This window comes from Micrasema longulum, unplaced genomic scaffold, assembly GCF_059751315.1.
Source record: "Micrasema longulum isolate JH-2025_06_02 unplaced genomic scaffold, ASM5975131v1 h1tg001671l, whole genome shotgun sequence".
Lineage (NCBI taxonomy): Eukaryota > Metazoa > Arthropoda > Insecta > Trichoptera > Brachycentridae > Micrasema > Micrasema longulum.
In genome coordinates this window covers 75,540-99,021 of record NW_028278850.1, presented here as the reverse complement: position 1 = coordinate 99,021, position 23,482 = coordinate 75,540, and the positions used below count along the sequence as shown (strand labels likewise).

At 35.8% G+C, this 23,482-nt stretch overlaps 1 protein-coding gene across 1 annotated transcript; it reads right to left on the bottom strand.

Annotated features, from left to right (window-relative positions):
• Window positions 1–812: 812 nt before the first annotated feature.
• LOC148274361 (sterol O-acyltransferase 1) lies at window positions 813–20,234 on the bottom strand. The gene is made up of 9 exons (XM_088237225.1): window positions 19,988–20,234; window positions 18,763–18,859; window positions 10,585–10,755; window positions 5,351–5,499; window positions 5,022–5,164; window positions 3,686–3,834; window positions 2,988–3,117; window positions 2,745–2,894; window positions 813–2,382 (listed from the first exon to the last, which is right to left on the bottom strand). Exons 2-9 carry the CDS (start codon window positions 18,828–18,830, stop codon window positions 1,912–1,914), a joined length of 1,431 nt encoding a protein of 476 aa, XP_088093351.1. The 5' UTR covers window positions 18,831–18,859; window positions 19,988–20,234; the 3' UTR covers window positions 813–1,911.
• Window positions 20,235–23,482: the final 3,248 nt, after the last annotated feature.

The window sequence follows — 23,482 nt, the reverse complement described above, 5'->3', positions numbered from 1 at the left end:
TTACATAATTCACTCTAATATAAAATAATGTTTAACTAAATAATATAAAGAAATTTCATATTAACTTAATGCCAAAAGGCGGTCCATTTCCTCTTGGGGGTTGTTGTGTTCAAACTCGGACATTTGTGGATGTACTCGGGTCGGTAAGTAATAAAAAAAGAAAAAAAAAATTACTAAAATAATATTTATTTTGGTTCACATCACGCAATAATTGATTAAAATTTTAGGAGTTTTTATACTTGCAATATGCTCATGTAATGAGCTTTACTTTTTAGAGTACAACTTTTCACTCTTGAGGTACAAATAATCAGATCTCTACAAAATATGAACGAGTGCTTCCTATCGCACACTGAAGGATTATTATTTGTTTATTATGGATAGCTCCATTGTTTAATTTGAATTACAATTCATTTAGATATTAGATGCTAAGAATAAGTGAGTTTTTTCTATAAACATTAAAGCATAGAATGTTTTCAGCTAGTTCATCTAGAATGCATAATTCTGTTATTATTTATAGATAGCCGACAGAGTTTACACTCCACCCTTTGGGATACGAAGTAGTGGAGAGATATGACTGAACTTGGAATTAGGAAACTAAATCTAGCTGCAGCCTATATTAAGAATATCATAATATTAATGGCTAAATCTGCTTAGGAAGGACAGGACGCATTATGTTCATATGGAGGAATAGTATAGTAATAATACACTATGAAATCCTTCAATCCGTGTCCATATTTACATAATTAAAATGGATTTTTTTTAAATCTATAAAATATTTTTCTAGTAGGACCACGGGATATTGAATAAAAGTATTAAGATTGTATTATTTTATATTGATTTACTTAAGGCTAATATCGAAGGACACAAATCACAATTCTCCTTTGTTAAAAATCTGCATCGCAAATTTTCTCAAAAGCGTAGGGCTCAATTCGGAAGTGGGATCGGAGAATAATTTCTTTACCGTTTTGGTTCACAATAATAAAATTATATACATACATAATATTTACTAATTGAACCTGAACCTGGTTAGATTTAAGGATGCTAATTGATGTTTTCTCTATATAACCAGTCCAAATTATTTTCATCAACTGAAGTACCTATCCGAATCTCTCACGATGGCTTAGGGCGAAGAGGGGTAGAGGTAGAAGTCAGTTGGGCAATACTACAAATTCACTAATTCAGATGTGTTTACCTCTTGATATCTGTATTTTCAATACTTAAAAATCGACATAAAAAAATATACATAAGTACCATTGTTTCATTTAATTGAATAGAACATTTTTTTGTGTACTGATAGCTGATAACAGTAAACATTCAAAAGAAATAAACTACTACATTATTTATTTCCAATAAAATCTATTCTCAAAATTATTGAATTCCTCTGTTTCAGCTCTAAGGAGCAAACAATCTTTTATTATATTAGGTGCATTCTAAATATGTTCGTTTGTATAATGTTAAATTGATATAGGTATGTCCCATAGCCATAGGACATCCGAGCAATTTGATACTACAAATAATTATTTAAAGTATATAAGTGTATGTATTATAAGTAAAAAGTTTATGATTATCATATTCCTATATTTGTACACTTCTACTATTTTCTACTCCTACAATTTGGATTTCTTCCATTTCGGTCTCCTTAGAAAATATTTGACAAACACAAAGAATGTAATCTTAGATTTGATATCACAACAATTAATAATTTTTGTTAATTTCAGTCTAAAAATTTAATTAAAAATAATATTTTTGGTTTGTCTCTCGAATTGCGAACAAAATATTAACAAGTTGTTTGTTATTTTGAAACTGATACGATATATAAAAGCGAATACGCTCCTGCTAATAAAAGTAGTATAATTCATGCGCTATAAATATTTATAAAATCGGACACTGCTAAAATTTGTTGGCTAAATACTAATGTTCTAAAGGGTTCTGAAATTTCCAATTGGGGTGTAAAGCTATTTGGTGGCAAACCCACGAGCGAGGGATGAAGAGATCTACCAAACCCTCCGTCCTTCCCTCGGGACAGTTGCGCCGAGCGAAGTACTCGGCGCTGTACATGCTCCACAGGAGACCGTTGCCCACCGCCAGCGTCCACCACATGAATATGTTCCCCGCCGACGGGTTGAAATGCTTGGTCAGGAAGACCAACATCACGCTGAGAATACCGAAAAATACCAGCAATACCGGGTAGAAGAATCCGAAGGAGAATGCGAGCACAACTTCGTGGAATATGGCGGAGATGACGAACACCAGGAGAGTTCCCAGAAGTTTGTTCCCCGTCAGCCGCAGTACGTCCGTGTATATGTACGTATACAGCCAGTCGTGCACGACCATGTTCCAGGTTCTGTAGAAGATCGCGTAGCTCGACTGGGTCCACCAATCCTGTTGCAAAAAGGACTCGTTAATTGTATTGACGGGAAATTCATTTGTTTATTTTATTTGCATGTTTATTAAATGCTTCATCATCATCATCATCATTCCCTTTCCGCACCTTATGGCGCATAGGGCACTGCATTGGTACACCAATCGCAGCGTATCTTGATCATTTTTGTTACATGAAGGTAAGATGATCAGTCTTACGCTTCAGTTAACAGTTCAGGGACTATGAAATATTCTAGTGTGAAAACACCCTTTTTAAATAAATATTTCATATCAACCATGTCGGGAATCGAACCCGAGACCTCTTGCATGGCAGGCTAACGCGCTGACCATTACACCACGAGGCCGACAAATTGAATGCTTACCATATAAAATTGGCGATCGGCGAATCTGAGCACTTCGGCGGTAGCATTCAACCAAGAATGAAGGAGAAGGTAAAACCCACACAGGTATGTCAGGAGAGCCGGTAACATGGAACCGAACACTGTGAGAACCAACTCCTTCGCTTCCAATACCTGTAAAAAATATATTGTTGGGCATTTCTTCTTATTTTATAAATTCATTGTAATTTGTTATATTTAAAAAGTGTATTAATATAAAAGTCATACTTCATTTGGTTTTCCGAAATGGGAGAAACTTCCCAGGAGGAATCTTTCTATCAGGAAACTGATGTAGAATATGATAGCGGCAATCTCTAGTAACCTCGCTGCCACGACACCCCATCGTATATGACTAGATCTGGAATTTAAGTTATACATATTGTTAATTAGGTACTATTGAGGTTGATCAGCCATCGGGATAGGAAGGTTTTAATCTAAAAAATATACAAAACATGTACGTAATTAATAAATACCCAAATAAAACAGTTCTTACAGCCCGTGTGACAAGTGATATGTGATGTTATTTTATTGAATTTGTATTTAAACTATTGTGTTATTATATAAAATATCCCCTCATACCAGCACTTTTGCTGATTGGGAATATTTCGTACTAATAAAATATGTAATAAAATGTAATATGTAAAGTTTAAAATCCTTGTATTTTGTCATAAATAAATAATCTCTATTTTGTAATAAAAATACTGATCTTGCGTGTAATGCTGTTGACGATTGCGACCCCACAAGGTCCTGAATTTTGTGCACAGCCCGCGTTTTCTTCGTAATCATTGTCGTGCTGGGATTTTGATTTGATGGAGCTTCTTTCACTCTCTCGTGGTAGTTTGCATCACTCATCTCAAAGTAAAGCAAAAAACATTAGTTGCGTAAGGTCTTTTTAACTTTTAAGATTATTTTGATAAAATTAGTACCTGGGGTAGGAATCTCTGTAGACCAATGTCGGGGCGAACATAAAGTAGAGGTAGCAGGAGAAGGATGGCAGGACTGCTTTCAAGTTACCGCTCAGTACGCGGGGACTCACGGAGCGGACGTACGCGTGTATCTTCATCACAAACCGTATCTAAAATAATAATGTCAAGTTTCGTTTGAAAGGTTTAATGATGTAGTCAAAGATACGAGTATTATATTATTACTACTACTATCACCACGGCAGTCCTCTGAAGAAGTAGGCAGAGATGATTGACCCGCTTAGCTTTTTCCACATTCGTACATTTTGTCATATATGCCTAGCATGTCGCCTGCTAGTTGATCTCCTAGTTGACGTCTTTTTCATACCTTATCTTTTACATTTGTTATAATATTTAACATAATTTGGAAGTCTTCGGTGTAAACAAACTTTTTTGGTGTGTGCGTGGGTGTCGTACACTAATGTACAAAAAAATTGTCAATATATTTTTTTCACACTGTTTATTTACCAGATAAAATAAATATCAATTAAAATAGTAACGTATCCCAAACTCCGTAATGCCGCAAGCCCGTGTTGAGTTAGGATACAATATAATGGAATTGGAAGCATTAATAACAATCGATGACACGAGTAGATAAGGGCGTTATGTTGCAAATTTTCAAAAATGTACTTTTTTACACAGATGAAGCTTTTTTGTGTAGCCTCTTTATAAAACTACACCATAAAAAAGTAGCAGAAAACCAATTTTGAGAACGAATGAAGGTGTTATATTGTCAATAATTGTACCGGTGTTCAAAACGTTAACCCCAACTATCTCTGCTTTTAGTTTTTATCGCGTACCACCTTTATCCACTCATATCTGAAACAATCCACAGCACTATGTGGGCATTAAAATAAACAAATTTATGCAACGTCTCAGCAGTTTCCTGCTACGGTCTCTTCTAGACAAAATACAATTTTAAATATTCCTCCTGAAGATGGGTTTTGTTTCGGAGAACTTAATTCAAGCGGAGTATTGGAAACTCTTATGGTTAAGAAAAATATATTCATACTTGAAATTACAGGAATACCTTGTACGAGCATTCTGTTAAGACCTTCTCTTGAAGTCGCGTGACTAGAAATGCGTGAAACTTTTTTACAAACATTTGTGTAGTATCCAGTACCATCATGAAACGGAACAGTGACTCAGTTGGGAAAGTTTAAGGACACCGTAGTATCACTTTAAGTACATATTCATTTTCTTCATCGGAACAGTGAGAAAACTATTTATATGATAAAATTGTGTTCATTTACTATGGCAAATTGATTTCATACGAATAATTAAAATGTAATTAACATACCGTTTCTATCGAGATGATCAGCGACGATACAATTGGCAGCTCGAAGTATACTATGGAGGAGTACGGAAGGACAATGAATGTTACTTGGAAAAGAATGAGGAAACAAAGCCAAAATGCATCCCAAAATTGAAGAACTCCTGTACCTGTAAGAAATACAAATGAATATAAGAGTTTCTGGTGTGAAACAGAAGCAGAACGAATCGGTGGTAATTTGGAATAGAGCGGGACCGGTCAGTTAAAAGTCAGTTCTACGTTAATTGATTATGATTGTGTTTGCATAAAATGTCCCACGAATGGCCAGGAAGACATCAATAACGAATAACGATTACCCATCGGAATGAAGAAGTGGCGACACCCGGCCCACAGGTGTAGCAGAGGGGGAGGGAGAAGGGAGGCAGCTTGCATGCAGCACCAGACACCGGTCCATGTGACGACCTTCCCGAATCCTAGTTTGATTAGTCCAACACCTATGTTAATGCTGCAACATTCGTATACGATGCTTCATTAGTAGGTACCTATATTATATACATTTATTCTCGAGTGTTAATAAAATCCAAATTATTTTGGATGAACTAAAGATCACCGAGAGTTCATCAAGTCATAGGTGCATTTTAAAATAAATATTACCGATATGTATTTATTCTCGTAAAAGTCTCGACTTACTTTATTGACTTAAGAAAAGCTTTTGAAAGTATATCTCATGACATTGGTAAATTAATTCAAATTGGTATTTGCGGAAATATTTTATCTTGGTTTCAAATTTACTTTAAAGAGCAACAGATATTGAAACTTTAGTAATAAAATAATCTGTTCAGATTTTTTTTTCTTTAACTCTTAAAAGACTGTGCTGAATAATCCCTTTGCAGCCGGTGGTGTAACACAATGTGACCACAAGCATAAGTCGAGATATTTTGAAATGTAAGCTAAAATACCAAATTATTTACAATGGTATGTGTTAAAAATGATCTTTATTTAAAGATGTTACATAAAAAATATAAAATTAAAGCATATTTATGCAAAATAAAGTTAGAAATTGTGTTCATTCCTTTTAAAATCCCGCCATCAAGCGCTGCCGCCCGCGTCTGGTTGTCGACTGAATTCCGAATTACACTTACGACTGAATTTAGCGGAAATAGATCAACCGGGAGACTAGAAAGTATGCTATGCTAATACAACTCTTATTTGAATGCAAAAAAGAATATCAAATTTTTATTGCAAATAAATACTAGATTTTATTAGAATAAATAAAAACGCTGTTAAAACATATTCTTAGAATAATATTGAAATAAAACCTAAAAAAATAGCAAAAAAAACTTGTAAGAAATAAAATAATAGTACGTAATACGTGATATAATCAAATCATAATTAAACATACACAAAAATGACAACGTAAACACGTTTTTTAAAACTAGTTAGGAACAAATTTTTTGAACACTTTAAATGAAATAACTTTGCACACTTCCTTGGGTACACTTCCACTTATTTGTTTGACCAATTAGCGCTTTCATCCTCTAATGGACATCTTCAGACTGGTGAATATTATACAATGTAAGGATGATTTATAGAAATCAAAATATTATCTTAAGTGTGGAAATGAGTGGAAGTGTACCAAGTATTTTTGATTAATAACTTATATGTAAATGTATGTAAATATTACATCATTACAATGAAATTCCATCAAGAATTGTCAAAAAATAATTTAAATCAGATAAATTGTGAATAAATTGTAGAAACATTTCGGGAACACGGTGTGTTAAATACAGCGTCAGCACAGTATACTACAAAAAACTTCACGCGACTGATGTGTTCTCTGTCCCACAAGTGGTATAATTCTGTATCGTGCTCTTTCGGTATTGTTTTCTCGGTCACTCAAGCTCCGCCCCTAACGAATAGTGTCCTTGTCGGTCTTCTGATATGCTATATTCTCGTGCTCTTTCTTATAAAATTTAATAAACCACTTATAATACTGGCATCTCTTTCGTTTGTTTTAATTTATTTTACAAAATGAAGAAATTGTTTTTTATAGAAAAAGCCCGTGCATTTTTTATAAAAATGTTTCCTTATTTTTGTGTAAAAAAGTCCATATAAGGATTACAAAAAATATGAGTTAGTTATTTAAAAAAATAAGAGAGTTATTAAATGTTTTTTACCCGAGGTAGACATCCGTTACCGCATAGCCACACATGAGTTAATGAAATGAACAACGAAACAGTTAGGAATACAATATATATATATATATATATATATATATATATATATATATATATATATATATATATATATATATATATATAAGAAAGAAGCGAAAAGATACATTTATAATTCTTTGTGTAATATAATTCATTAGTTCTCTGGGAAAACCTCAGCAAAAATAACATTATTATGAAAGCTTTTTTTACGATTTAGTAAATATGAACATTTTGAGGGCATTTTCATTATCAACTAGATTAGATGTTTTATAAAAAAAAATAAGTACTCTAAAGCCCGTTTTATATTGGTCAGTAAATGGTACAAGATCTTGTGCAGAATTTGGTCACATAAATATTGTGTCTAAAAATACACGAATTGGATGAAATCTGTGGTCAAATTCCATAAACGTAAAACACGTCCTATTTTTCAAACAATATTTGAGCCAATATCTGCGCGCGCATCCCACTATAATATTGTTAACCGTCATCTGGAAACTTCAATTTTCAACGCGTATTAAATTATTTTTTGTTGCTTGTGTAATTCTATTTATTCAATTTGAATGGAAACTAAGAAAGATTATTGTAAAATCAACCATTTATTTATTGAAAAAACAAAATAAGCATGTAGATATTTACGAGTACCTACATTATGTTTTTTTTATGTTTTCTTGAATTGTATTATTTTCTAGATATGAATATAAATCAATGCTAGTGAGACAACAATTCGCGAAAATTGTAAAAAGGGGATTAATACCGGAGCATTCCTTTTGATTTTTTTAAACCGTAAACTAAAAACGCTGTGCCAAATAATACTATTCATCATCTTTCCATATCTGATCCCTAGTTGGATCATTTGGTGTCCATAAAGAGCCTCCGGGCATTTCTGTCAGCTAGCAAATTAGGTTCGCGTCCCGTAGTTCTCACTTGAACTGCCAAACTGAATTGATGTTTTTAATTCAGATATAAATCTATTAATTAAAATACAAACAAAAGTACACGACATTTATGTTTGAATGCGTTTTATTTCAAAGGCAGTTGAAGAAGAAACCATACCAATAAATATTGTGCCGTACATACACAAATTGGATGAAACATGTGGTCAAATTAGAACACATCCTATTTTTCATACAATATTTGAGCCAATATCTGCGCGCGCATCCCACTGTTATATTGTTAACTGTCATCTGTCAAATAGATGCGAAGGTTTTTACGTTCACTGTTATCAATATGTTTATTTTTTGGGTAATACCGTGTTTACCCTGAAGATGGCTCCTGCAATGGTAGCTGAAACGTCGGAACAAATCCAACACACGCGCTATCACCCAAAATAGAAACATATTGTCACCTGACAACTTTAATTTTCAAGGCCCAATAAATGATTTGTTGTTGCTTGTGTTATGTTTTTTATCCAATGCACAAATTGAAAAAAAACTAATAAAGAACAAATCAACGATTTATTTATGAAAAAACTTAATAAATAAGTAGAGAGATAAAGTACATAAAGTTTTTTTTTACTGTTTTTATTTATTTTTTATTTTTTAGAGATATTAACCAAAACTAATGAGATAATAATTCATTAGTGGCTCTATTTGAAAAGATTAATTTTAAACACGCATTTCTTTTCAATTTTTAAAACCGTGATATAAAAACGCTGTGCTAAATAATGTTATTCATCATCATTCTACTGCTCCCTTGTTGGATCGAATGGTGTCCACAAAAAGCCTCTATACATCTCTCTGTCAACTGCCAGTTCCTGCGCATCCTCCCGAATAAGGTTCGCGTCCCGTAGTTCTGACTTGAATTGGTGAACTGATTTAATTTTATTAATTCAGATGAAAATCTATTTATTTATATTTATATAAGGAAAAGTTCACGGCATTTTTTTTTAATGGGTTTTATTTAAAAGGGAATTGAAGAGATCATAAACAAAAAAGAATGCTTTGTTTTAATTTTTTTATTCGTAAAAAAAAACAAATTACTGGCAAAAGCATTAAATTGAATATACAAAGCCATTTTATATATTTTTCAAAATAGACATTTATTACAAAAGCAAAGAGAAACACCGAGGAGATGAATTATATCGTAGAATTCAATATCTACAAATTGTATGTTTTTCCAGTATCTATGTAAAATAAAATAAATCTGTGGTCCAATTCTGAAAAAGATAGAACGCGTATTTTTCAACCAATATTTGAACCAATATCTGCGCGCGCATCCAACAATACAAATGTTGTCTGTAGTCTGTGAAAAGTAAGAATATAATACGACTTTGCTATTTTAAAACGCGGATCTTTTCAAATCTTGAAATATGAAAAAAACATAAATAAAAATTAGATAATTATTTATTTTTTAAAGATATTTCTGATAAAAATTAAGTTATAAGTGGTATCTAACTAAACTATAATTTATTTTTGACCGGCAGATTACGCCTCTTGAAAGTTCGATTAAAAACTACATTGGTACTCAAATATAAAGACAAAGCATTTAAATAAAATATACTAAAACAATGATTTTGAAGATAATGAATTGAAGAGGAAAGTTATTAAAATATATTTTTTCCATTTTTCTTAAATTATGCTTTCAATAATCGAAGAAAACAGTTAAAATAGTTGAGATCAAATCTTTTTATTGGCATTGAGTTTTTTTGTCATTTTTTAGGAAGAACATTTTAGGTACACTGCAGACTGTAAATATTGCGAAAGCTACTAAGAGCAAATGTTCACAATTCATGTTGATTTAAAAGCCTTGGGTTGGTTGTTGATCGCAAAAATAATAATATATTGTTAGTTGTCAGTAACGGCGTCGTTACTAAATAGCTCGATTTGCGAACTGTCAAATGTCAAACAGCAAATGGCGTCGAATACTACGTACTGCGCATGCTTACGCGCAAGAAACTGCCCAATGTAAAACAGCTAATAAAATGACCCAAGATTTGGTACAATAATTTTTTTACAGTTATGTTGTAGAATTCTACATAAAAGTGGCCACTTGAACCCAACCTATGACAGGTCATAAGCCCTGTAAACGCTCGAATATCCATAATCTTGAAACAAAAATTCTACCCATCTCTGTAGTGATATAAATAATAATAATTTTATTGTTCAAAAAACTGCGCAAGAACTTGCGCAAGATCTTGTATCATTTTATGCCCAATGTAAAACGGGCTTAATAAGGTATTTACACAATAATATACTGTTGATTTATTTCCTATAAACCTTTTTATTAATTTATGTTCAACCCAATGGAACTGAATTTTCGTATTTGTACAAATAAATAAATGTTCACAAATTAACGCGTCTGCCCGTGAACTCGCTCTGACTCGCTAGAAAATCCACGTTGAGTCAGAGCCAGAAAAAAACAAGTAAATGACATACCTCCCGCGGTCCACGAGGTCGTAGATTATCGTGTTGAGGAACAGAAGAATAAGGATGACTATGAAGATATGGTAAATGGTGCGGATGTGGGCGACCTCAAACAGTTCAGTGAGAAGGGACTGCCGGGCCACGAATACTTTACTCCGGGTTGCGCGAGTTCCATTGTTTATGCTGAAATCATTCAAACATAAATTACATTTAAAAAATAACTATTTTCAGTGTGATGAGAAAGAGAAGGGAGCAGGGTAGTCTCTATTGTGGTTATTCTGGGTATTATTCGATTCAAAAAACGAATCACTCAAACAATATTGTGTCGTAAATCGTAATATACAAATCGGTTGAAATCATTTTTTTACATTTACATTTTTTTTTTAACATTTTTTTTTGCACCACAACAGGCCAGGAGGCCTAATTACAGTGGTGAATTACATCACAGAGCACCCAGGCTTGAGAAAAATCACATTTTAATTTTTGCGTTCTCACCGGGAATCGAACCCGGAACCTTCCGTGCGTGAGTCAAGCGTCTTGACCACTACACCACGGAGGCCGACTGAAGATATGATTGACAAATTTCTCCGTGAGGTTGGTCAACACCAACAGCTACCTGAAGATCAACCTGCACAAGGACCGAGTCAAAATAAGAGACCTAAGAAATCGCGCTGTCATTTGTGCCCACGTCTCAAAGACAGCAAAACTCCAAGAGTATGAAGAATGTGTGTCGTAATCATTCTGTAGACGAAAAAATATGTGCTAAATGTCAGGAAAATATTCATTAGACCATAAACATTATTTTGATAGAAAATATTGAGATTGCAATAAGGTTCCTAAAATTGACTGATTTTTGATATTTTTTTCTTACTTAGTACTTATGCTATGTGCATTCCCCTCGTGATGTTTGAGTACTTTTATAGATGTTTATGCATGTTTTGTAATTCATGAGATAAGAGTAACTACAAAAAAGACTTGATTGATTTTTTTATGACTAATTTTAATACATAACTGCTTTCTAAAGTTAACTCTTAAAATTTAACGTGTTTCTTGTAACTTGTTTTGTTTGACGCTAGAGATGTCTGTTTTTATGTTTGAAGTTAAAAAAAATATTTAATTTATTTCTGACTGATACATGATTTTTCTTTTTGGGGGACCATGCTCCCCTACGTGTGTACATTGTACATGCGTGGCCAGAAATAGCGTGTGGGGCTAAGGGTTAAATATAATATTAAGTGAATAAAGGTTTATTATTAAGTGAAAATTATGTCGAGCAAAAAAAAGCAAACTCTATACTTGCAAAAACGTCTCCGCAGCTCGATTAAAGAAGGCGGGCTCTGCACGATGGATTTTTAAAAAGACGCTATCAAAAAAAATTGGTAGAAGCTCTCGGAACTAAAGAGTCATCGTGATTTGAATAAAACGAAAATGGATGATTTTGGCATTGATAATTATAGTGTGCCCAAATTTATGTTTTGTCGCCATATATTCAAAACTAAATACAATTCTCGGTTTACTCTACCCGTGACTCCGGCGACAGCCTTAAAATTAGTTTTAGTAAAATAAATATATAAAAAAACCTTCTGGAAGAGCAGATACGAGAGCAATTGCTCTTTACATATCGAAATAGATGGACATAACCGTTATAAATAAATAAAAAAGAACTGCCACTTTGTAAGTGAGAAAGGTTTACTTTGAGAATTGTCTACCTACTCCGTACGTAACAAATAAATAGTTCATGTTTCTAATATGTGGTGGGAATGAGATTAGTTTCTGCTTGATTAAACGAACATCTAGCCGTGGTTGCTGCTCTAGCTGACAATTTGGTCAGCAGATAAGAAGGGCGACTTTCTTCGTAAGACCAACTTTAACAGAGAAAATTTCACAACAGTAGACCTTCGCAAAAAAAAAACAAGGATGCAAAATATTTGACTTCTCTTTGACTTACTTCAGATCAACTATCTTCGCAACATTGGATACCCCGAGAATTGCACTAATTTTACCATCCACTTCCGCGTAACTCCTCATCAACTGATGTTTTGGATAATGACCGGAAGTGCTGTTTTGTTTCTAGAGCAATAACAAATGAATGCTGATGTTCTTATGAAAATAATTTTAAATAAACTATCCGCCTGCGAGAGAAGAATGTAAGAATGTAGAAAGCTTCAAAACGATAAGTTTACTAAATGGACTTGATAGTCTATTAACAGCTTGCCCACCACATACAAGGAGCTCTCTGAAATCTGGTAGCCTTAGCATCTTTGTGCTGAAAGAAGGTAATCCAGAAGTACATAATATGTCCTTCATTGGATTGAGAAAAGAGGGAAGTGAATTCTACGACTAAATGGACTACCGTGTTTTGTCCATAAGATAATTTTTGCTTTGTGTTCTTCCACATAAATGTGTTAGAGCATTTTTTGGGCCTATAAGATATGCATGTCTCTGTGCTAGCCTCGTTTTACAATGTGGTATTTCTAACAAACGATTCCTTCTTTTATTTGATCTATTTGAATTACTTGTAAATACATGTTGGTTCTTAAATATATTATATATTTTAAACATTGAAAACAATATATTTCCTGAACTAAACTCCAAATGTTACTATACCGCGGTTTATCCTTTGAGGTACGGTAGTGTAGTACCCCCCCACCTGCTCTACGAAACGGCAGCAATTAGCACCGACAATCTGCGCGTGTTGTAAAACAGTTTCATGGCAAAATTTGCGCAATAATTATGTTACAATATAATGCGAATAATCAGCTAAACTACCGCTTCACTAATTATACTCTTGTTATTCAGTATTGAAAATAAAACAGTGATAATGAACAATATTTTGAGTTTGTCCAAATTTTTGTAGACAAGGACTGGATTAAACTCCCCGGGGAGCTGTTCATATTAACACATTACAACAGAGATGAAGAACATTTCAGAGAAGGTAATTAGTACGCCGTTAGTGCGCGCTCTGCCACACGGAGAACGTTCAGGTGCGGTCTGCTTTCAAATAGTGCGTATGATAATGAGTACTCGATAATCTTAAATATTTCGTATAAAGAAATATATTATCATCATTTCTCTATACGCACTCAGTGGTGCATAGGGCAATGAATTGATAGTTCGATTGCAGCGGATGTGGATACATTTTGTTACATGTAAGGTGAGGTGATTAGTTATACTAGTCAGGGACCAGATCAGGACATTGAACCACCTTTAAAACCAATATTTCACGTTTACCCTGACAGGAATCGAATCCAGGGCCTCAATTATGAACGCTATCTTCATCTGTATATATCGAGACGGTATACTTAACTTCTGTACTATCTGTATCTTCCTCGGTATGTTCTACCTACTTACCATATCAACATCATATGATCGAAACCAACCAATTAATGACCGCAAAAAATAGTTCGCGTTCCTTACTTCATAAACATTTAAATAGTTCTCATTTTTGTTTTAATTAGGCTTTTGTGATATAAAGTAGCCACTTCAAAACGTTTATAAACTCCAATAAATCCCGATACAAGACAAAAATGCTCACTTGAACATGATTTTTAAAAGACTTTTGACACTTGCCTTAGCGTTTTGACACTTGCCTTAACGATCGTTAAGACGATATGCTTAGCGATCGTCTGTATTTATCAACAGAGCGACTACAAAGCCGGCTTCTTGAACGTTTTGATACGTTTTGGAAGATAATAAAACAGACGGAAAAAATATAATTACTAATTATTTTTTCATAGGCAGTGGCAACTTTCTTACGCCTAGATACTTTTATATGTTAATAGAGCACAATCTAGCGACATTATTTTTCGCATCTAGCCACTCGTTTTGGAAGCTTACAGTTATGTCAGAATTTAATTTGACTTCAAAATTAACTTTTTTCTCTCTTATATTTTGAATAGACTCTAAAGAAAAAAAGCGCAAACCTCAAAACGATTAAAAATTTAAGTAAATCATAATCATAAAGGAAAAATTGCTTGGCGGACAATTTTTTTTTGTCACTTTTGATGCGTAGATAAACGTATCGAGGAGTTCTAGATCCGTCGGTATAAACCGATGTACTTACATCGAAACTTGGAGATGGGGGGATCGGTTGTGTATCTTAGTAGTCGGTCGGGAGACTTTATCTGTACCCATGACGTCATAATGAAGGTAAATGAAGGTATGTTACTTTAGTGGGTAGATCTGAATACGGTGGCGTACGCTGCCCCTTGGGTCGGTAGGTAGTGAATCTTCTTACTTGTTCGGGAGAATTTATATTCAACTATCCGTCATGGTATGACGGATAGTTGATAGTCAAATGTATGACGTCCTCGGCTCGAATCATGGCATTGTAATCGCGGCCCCGATATTGAGAACGCTCGGTTCCCATTGAGCGCTAGTATTATTGTAATAATGTGTCAATATCTGACTGATGTCCAATGTCTAATCACTAATCATTAATCACCAATCAATCTCGTCTAGCCTCGAGCATAGTACAGCGATATCGCATTTCAGCGCAATAAGAATATCTCGTACATGGTAATATTATAATATACCGGTACACATGTGTAGGTAGTGGGTAGTGGGTAGTGGGTACTAAACTGCTGGGCCACGAGTGCGCGTGCACCGGGTAAGGGTGGGAGGAGCGGAGTGCGAGTGCACCTTCCTCCCCGAGACCGTCGTCCACGGATCGCTTATAAATTATAATTATTCCGATACATTATTTACATTGACATCTTCTCCATTGATAAGAGAAACGTTTAAAGGCAATGCGTCCGGAATAGTGGTAATCTCCACTGTAGGAACATAGGTATTTACAAAAGAAAAGTTAAGGTATATCGATCATCAGACACACGTAGGTAAGGTGATCGGCCTTACGCTTCAGGGGCCAGTCCAGGAACGAGAAGTATCGCACCTAGGGGATCCTTAAGCCCCCATCCACCCACAGCTGTTACGAGTCCCGGAGACTGCGCATAGAAGAATTTTATTTAAAATATTCCAAAGGAGTACAAACTCTACGCAGATTTCGGAGGGGGGAGGGGGGAGGCCAGAGACCATCACGTCGCTCCTGCCCCTCGGGATCCCCTCGATGACTGTTTTTTTTATTCAAATTTTTCAACAAAAAGTATCTACAAAATTTACAAACAATTTACGCAAATATACGTATCCAAAAATAATGACTTAAAATTTAGTAACACATAACACAGTAAAAATGAATTTTGTTTTTAAATTCCTTAAAAAAAAGACAAATAAGATCTGTACTGTTAGGCAAAAAAAATCATTTCAGGAAATTAAAATAAAACATATTTCACATATACAATATTAAATTACAACATAATTAAAAATATGGTTATTTACGATGAGGGGAAGGCCTCGAATAAAGAAGGACTCCACGGGTGAACAGAGGCAGAGTGCGTGTATTCCGCTCGGAAGGTAGCAGGTAGAAGGTAGTAGTAGATTCTGATTCCGGTTTTATCAAGTAACGCGGGGACCTTTCAGCTCTGAAAATACTGAAACATTCCACGGAAACGGCCCGCTCGTGCGAGCCGCGTTACTATCGACCGGGAAGATAAATATTTTCTTAAAGCTGATAGTGATAATGACTGTTGACGATATCGATTTGTACTGTTGACATAAACAAGGAACTGCGGTCGGCAGCGGTAGGCACACATACGACGCAACACACAACACACAACACGCATCTGTACATTGTGACCGGTTCACGTTCGCAAGTCCTCGGCGATAACCTCCGCGCTCCTCGTCTCGTTCTACGGATACGAGTACGGATGTAATCTGCTGCACTGACCCATCATACCATAGTCGTCGAACAAAACATCAGCTTCGCGTATCTTTATAGAATAACACTGCTATCGAACGACAACCGTACTACCGAAGGAGTAATGTTGTAAGCGAAGTAGCTTTTTACGGCATCCAAACAAATAAATATTGTTGTATTTCGTCAGCCACATAGTTATAGTCCGTTTCATCGGCGAGGAATGTGATCCATTCAATAATAAGTCGACGATTACGCGTGATAAATACCTAATAAGGCGTAAATAATAGTGACGGGAATCGTAATTAATTATTTACCGCTCAATGTATCATTTACTACTTGCAAATATTTATGTGCGTATTCATACAATATACATACATATTATATACTACTTTATACCCACTACTGACAAGGGTACGATATTTTAGGAAAGGAACGCACTGCGAACCCAATTCCGACACTATTAAAACAGTGGAACAGTAAAACGTCGAGTTCGACACGTGTCGGGGCGGATATCGTAATAAAAAGAGCGGAACCTCTTTTTACACGGTTTGGAAATAACACTAGGACCATAAAAACATACATTTTGCAAATGACCGCAGCGTGGTCTCCTCGATATTCCAAATACATTTTAAGAAATGAAAGTAAAAAAATTGAAGTACCACTATTGACAAAATGTCATTTTAATAACTATGAAGAATCACAAAATCGATACCTCGCAATCTAGAATAACCATTCCCGATACTGATATCCTCCTTTCTTAAAAAATAAAAACGTAAAAAATAGTCAATAGCAACTTAAATAGATACAACTCGGCTGTAACAATTACGAGTATTTCATGTTGATGTTTAGTGATCCCTAAAACAAGCAATCAATATGGCAGTAGAACATGGAGTTACATTGTCCATTGCATTTTTATTTAATTTCATTCCCACTAACCTGAGATTTAATAATATATGTAATAGGAAAAAAATAGAAATCGGCTTCGCAATCGAGAGTTTACATATATTCATTCGACAATATTTCGAGTATGTCCAAATGCTTGTAGACTTGCTGGAGTTGTGCATATTTAAATTTGTTGCAACAGAGAGGGAAAACATTTTTGAGAAGGGAATATGGGAGTTTGAGGGAATGATTAACTACCTGGTAAAAGAAGTATAAAAAATTGGAAAATTGTTTCCAGGCGTCGCCTAGTAGGAGTCGGTTCGCCGAATGAATCTCACCCACATGATGAAGGTTTTAGCTCTTTTACTTTACAAAAGTCAACAGATAGAAGAGTTGCGGAAATGTGGATGTTCAAACATACGCTGAATGGTGAATGTTACACAGTGCATAAAGTGGCCACTTAAACTAACTCCGATATTACCTTCTCAAAAATGTTTTCCCTCTCTGTTGCAACAATTTTTTATTTTAATGTTCTGTAAATAACGTGTTCAAATTTGATTAATATTTATATATTTTTTTTCACGATATGTTTATTTTTCTTATTATTTTTTTAATTGAGCGGATAAAGTCTAACTACTGCTCCTTATTTTGACTGTAGTTGTTTATGTTGAGATATTTATTTTTAAGCAGGATTAATATTTAAATAGGTAAACTTGACCAACAAGCCACAAAAAGTGGCTCGGGAGAGGTTTTTGTATTTATTAGGTCTATATATTTTTTATGTATCTTAATTTTTATTAATGTGTATTTTTACAAATAAATAAATAACAAAAAAATTGGTATGTGTATCGAGCAAAGAAAGAAGATTGCTTCTTTTATCAGAATCCAAAATTTTTATAAAAACATATTTTTGAATAATCGTTATGTATTTTCTCGCTCTAAACAACTACAAATAAAATTCTAGATCATTCATTGAAAGCAAGAATGATAATTTCTGCTAACTGAATTAAACGTGGATTGATTTTCTCTCGAATGAATAAATTTTTCACGCGAGGAAACCCATCCACCGCTGTTCTTTTTGTAGTGCGCATTGCACGGTACTGCGTAGAACGCGCCCCTCGCGTAGAGAGAGGTTTCAGCGTAAAGTAGTTTTTACTCCTACTAGTGGCGACGCGAGGAGTCGAGAATTAAAGCGGTAAAGTTCCAAATGTATACCTGTTGTATTACCACGGTGACCGCGACCGAGCGCAGAGTTTAGGGTAGGCGAAATAACGGCACTTCAACCCGCGGAGGGACGAGGGAGGAACGTTCCCTCCGGAGTAAGGCTGACCGTAGTAGCGAAGTACCGTTGTATTATCGCGGTGACCGCGACCGAACGCAGAGTTTAGGGTAGGCGAAATAACGGCACTTCAACCCGCGGAGGGACGAGGGAGGAATGTTCCCTCCGGAGTAAAGCTGACCGTTTCTGTAGCGAATGGACGTCTATGCTGGGATTACCTATTTTATTTAGACTCGGAATTGATAAGCGGCATTATACGAGACAGGAATGTTACCTTTCAGGCTTGATGTAGTTGTTGTTCCGCTCTTTGCTTCTGTGAGAATCCTTCTTAATTCTCTCCATCGCGATCTTGGAACGCCGGAACCGATCAACTGAGGAACAAAACAAACAAAACGTTAAACTTTCGGCTTCGGTTCGACCTTTATGGCCATTCATTTTAAACACGTAAATATAATCAAGATGGCGCTGGCGATCCTGTCTCGAGACTGAACTTTTACGTTACGAATACGAGCGGGTTTGCGTTACATTACATCATTAAGGGTGGACAAACACTATGCATATTTAATATAAATAATGAAAAATAACACTAGTTAAATCTTTATCCAATTATTAACAACATGTACGCAACTATTAAAAAAACACCGAACGGCTCCACAAAATAAAATCACCAAAAAATATATGTACATAAATCAGATAACTTGTTATTTGACGATGTGATTTCACATCATTATGACAGGTCACGGTAAATTTCATATCTATAAATCTAATAATTGTTTACAATATTGTGGTTATCGTGTTTGCTATCAAAAAGTTATATGTCTAGGTTAAGGTACCTAGTAATTTTAATTAGCAATCTTCGAGATAATATTATAATGAGACTGAATTTTTTTTTTTGTTTGTTACTACTACTACTACTACTACTACCATCACGCCATTTCCCCGTAGGGGTAGGCAGAGAGAATGGACCGCCACACACGTCTATCCTGGTATACACTCCTAGCCTCTTCCACATTCATACATCTTGTCATACATGCCCTTCGGTTCTGTCTGCTTTTGACATGACCAGACTTAAGATTTTGGTTTATCTGATCATGCCACGTCTTCCTTGGTCGTCCTCGTCTAACGTTGCCGTTCATTTTTGCCATATATACTTGTTTTACCATTCTCTCGTCGTCCATTCGTTCTACGTGACCAAACCATCTCAGAGACCCTTTTTTAATCTTATCAATTATACTTGTCTCAGATTTACACTCTCGCCTGATTTCATCATTCGTAACCCTGTCATACATTGATTTCCCACACATTCGTCTAAGAGATCGCATTTCAACCGCGTTCACTCGGCTTTATTATTTGTTATAATCCGTTATCTCCCCATAACCGATAATTATATTTTCTGTGGTCCTCTCCGACAAACAAAAAATAACTCGGTCAATAGCATAAATATAATAAAGTTCTCAGCGAGGACGACAATATAATATGACGATTATAAATATACTAACGCGGGCAACATCGGTCCGGAGTCCCGAGTCCGAACTTGAAGATGCGTATGTACACGCGCTGATCGAGCGCTTTGAACAAGAAATCCGGCACAAATAACCAATTCGTGTGCGTATTATTACGGCGGCGGCGGCGGATGGCTGCACCCTGCACCTCCTCCCCTCCTGGCCGGGGAGACGACGAGGAGACGACGAGGAGAGCGGTCGGGCCGACAGCATTCGATGGATATGCAATAATATCCTGGCTATTTACCCGGTCACTAAGCTATGCGCGTCAGTGCCATTATCTCTTTTCAGATGTAATTTGTATGTGTAAGAAACGGAAACGGAAACGTACGAGTATGAGTATTCGACGAATAGCAATATTTCCAAATCAATTTGTGTTTGTAAAACACCAGTAAGTTATGTAGGTAAAATGATAAAAATATTTTTATCAATTGGTTATTATTTTAGATATCGTTATTATAGGAAAAAACAAACTTTTTCCATTTAAATAAAAAAATAAAATTATAGACATTTTTTTCTGTACACAGGAGACAAAATGAATATTTATTTATTGTTATTGTTGATACGCGTTATTGTTAACATAGTATTTTTCTTTTTGGTAAAGTTAAAAATTTAATAATGCTGATACCGTGACATTAATGCTATTACCCATTTATCATAAAAAGTGAACTTCGACTTACTAGGAATTACAAACAATTTAGAAGGCAGTTCACGCGGTCAGTAGAGCTGGTGGTAACTCGCGCGGCTCACACTGGGAACACTAAATATAATAACTTCACTAGATCTACCCACTGACACCGGCCGTGCAGAGCACTCGCTACGCGATACAGACTGCAGACGGTCCAACGGTCCAACCACCCGACTGCCCACTACCCGCTCTGGCGGTGGAGGTTATTACACTGAGACTGAGCCTGTCTGTCGACTGTCGACTGTCGCCTGTCGGTAGTGGTCGGTGAGCTGATTACAGCTGATTACTATTAGAGATACTTACCTAAATCTGACTCGCTTATCTATGGCCTTATACTGTAACTAATTCGTTTCGAAAATTCATTCGTATCGTATGAGAGGGAACGAGAGAGAAATATGGCATTGATCGCGTTAGAATGAGATGGATTTATGGCGAACGAACAAACTTACGAAACGAAATTGTGACAGAATAAGCCTGCAGTAGCTGCGGTGCCGTGCGGTGCCGTGCGGTGCCGTGCGGTGTCGTGCGGTGCCGTGCGGTGCGCGGTAGCCAGTACTAGAGGTGGAAAATAAAATTGTAACTGCCGTTTTAAAACAGTTACCCTTCCGAAACACCTAAAACAGTTGCAAAGAAAATACATTAAATTTATTAAAAAAAAATAAAAACTCAATCATTGGTGAACATTGCGCCTGGGCGCAGAATTAAATAAAAAAACACATTTCGCTTGGCGCGAAAAATTCAACGCTCTGACTTCAAATCTTTATCCATAATACCTACCTCATCATCATTCCCTTTCTGCACTTAGTGGTGCTTAGGGCACTGCATCGGTGCATCATTTTTGTTACATCTATTAGTATATTATTTAGGTCGATAAAGAGTTATTTTCCCAAATACCTCTATAAACAACGGTGAACAATTTATAAAAGAGCGGTGTTCGAAGCTCGACTCTTTCGCTGGACCATGGTCTGGGATAATTGAAGGTCTTCAAGTTATGTTTCTATTGAACTACATAAAAGTTAAAATGCTTTAATAAAATGTGGATTATTTCAAAACGATCTAATCCGGAAGTGAATACCGGCGCGGCGGCGGCGGCGGTGCCTAGGTATAGATTTACATAAAAAAACCACATTACTTTCATCGTCTAATAGAGAACTGAACTTGAAATTGATACCGACCTTATTATTATCGCGAGGCGGGTGCGAGGCGGGTGCGAGGCGGGTGCGAGGCGTGCCTACCGGCGCGTAATGTGATGTATTGTGTATTGTGTCTCGTTCCGGGGAAAGGAAGTCGGCAGGCAGGCAGGCGAGGCGCTGGGAGTCGTTAATCATATTTGCCGCTAATTAATATGGCAAGACCTGAGACATTCCTTAATGAGATCGAACGCCGGTTGAGCAGTATTTTGGTCCATCCGCCGCGTACTGCGCACCACGACCGGCGTAGATAACCGATAATTATACAAGGTAGGTAGGTGGCTACTGACGGTGGCGCTTCAACTCGGGGAAAACATTCGATGTTGAAAAGAGAATTTGCGAATAAGTTTTGTTTTTTTTTATTAAATCATACATTTTTTTGTTCTCCCGGGAGTTAGAACAAACTCATTTTGGGACAGAAGAGTATTTTCATAAAGGTATCGTAATAACACCGTCATAAGTAATAATATGTACTTAAAACAGAAATAACATAGCAAGTAAAGCATATAATACAAAGAAATTAGAACGAAATATAATGATTAACATTTACATTTAGTGAGAAATATCTGAGGTAAAACAAAAACTTAAAATTAAATTTCTCCATCCGCGTACCTCATCAAGTCGTATATTTAAAGAAAAATCGTATTGTCATTTTTAAAAATTTTATCGGACTCCGGTAGCCTGTTGTACTCCCTAGGGGTCTATCCCACTGTCTTCCAAACACAAGTCTATGCTATCTATGCCTGCGCGCAAAAACATTTGCGCAGACAATACAAAAACAAAATAATTTATATTCTCTCTGATAGTCAGGGTACTTTAAAAGCACTGAACTTTGTCAAGATCAATTTTAAATTAACCTTGGAGTACCTACGGGCGCTTAATTGCGTCGGTGAGTGTAACAGTGTGACATTAATTTGGGTACCTAGACAGTCAAACATCGACGGTAACGAGGCAGCTGATGGATTTGCAATATATAGATCCTGAATCTTGCTGTAGGTTGCCTAAATGCGCTCCTCGTAATGATCTAAGGTCATGGGCCAGAAAGCAGAGTGTAATGCTTTGGCAAAAAATACCTGGTCAGCACTATGCGAAGAAGCTGATATAAGGGTACTCCCAAAGTTTTGCTCTTGACCTGATAAAGCTCAGCCGAAAATAAGTGAGGGTTATCACAAAAGCCCTTACTGGACACTGCATATTGAACAAACACCTTGCTAGAATGAACGAATGTAGGTTCTACAGTGCAGATAAAGAAACACCCATACACATTATATGTAATGTTTTACATCATAAAAGGAGCCTAATCCTCTAGGAACCACTGGTTAAACCCGGGGATGTTAAAAAGTTCACCTCCTACCTAATAGCCTTTACTTTACGGATCTGGGCTTCGAGGGGGAGATTTGACAGTAGCCAGGCTCTTTATAGAGCTGAACTTGGAGGGCAAGAACTATTCACGGAGACGTTGCAATAGATCTTCATAGGTCGCAGTGACATCAAGAGCTTGCATAGCACTCACCCCTACCACTAAAAATACGAAAAATAAGCCTGTTGTATTCACTACAAGCAAGTAGCCCAGACGTCAGATCGGTAAATCGCATCCTTACTAGAAATAACTCA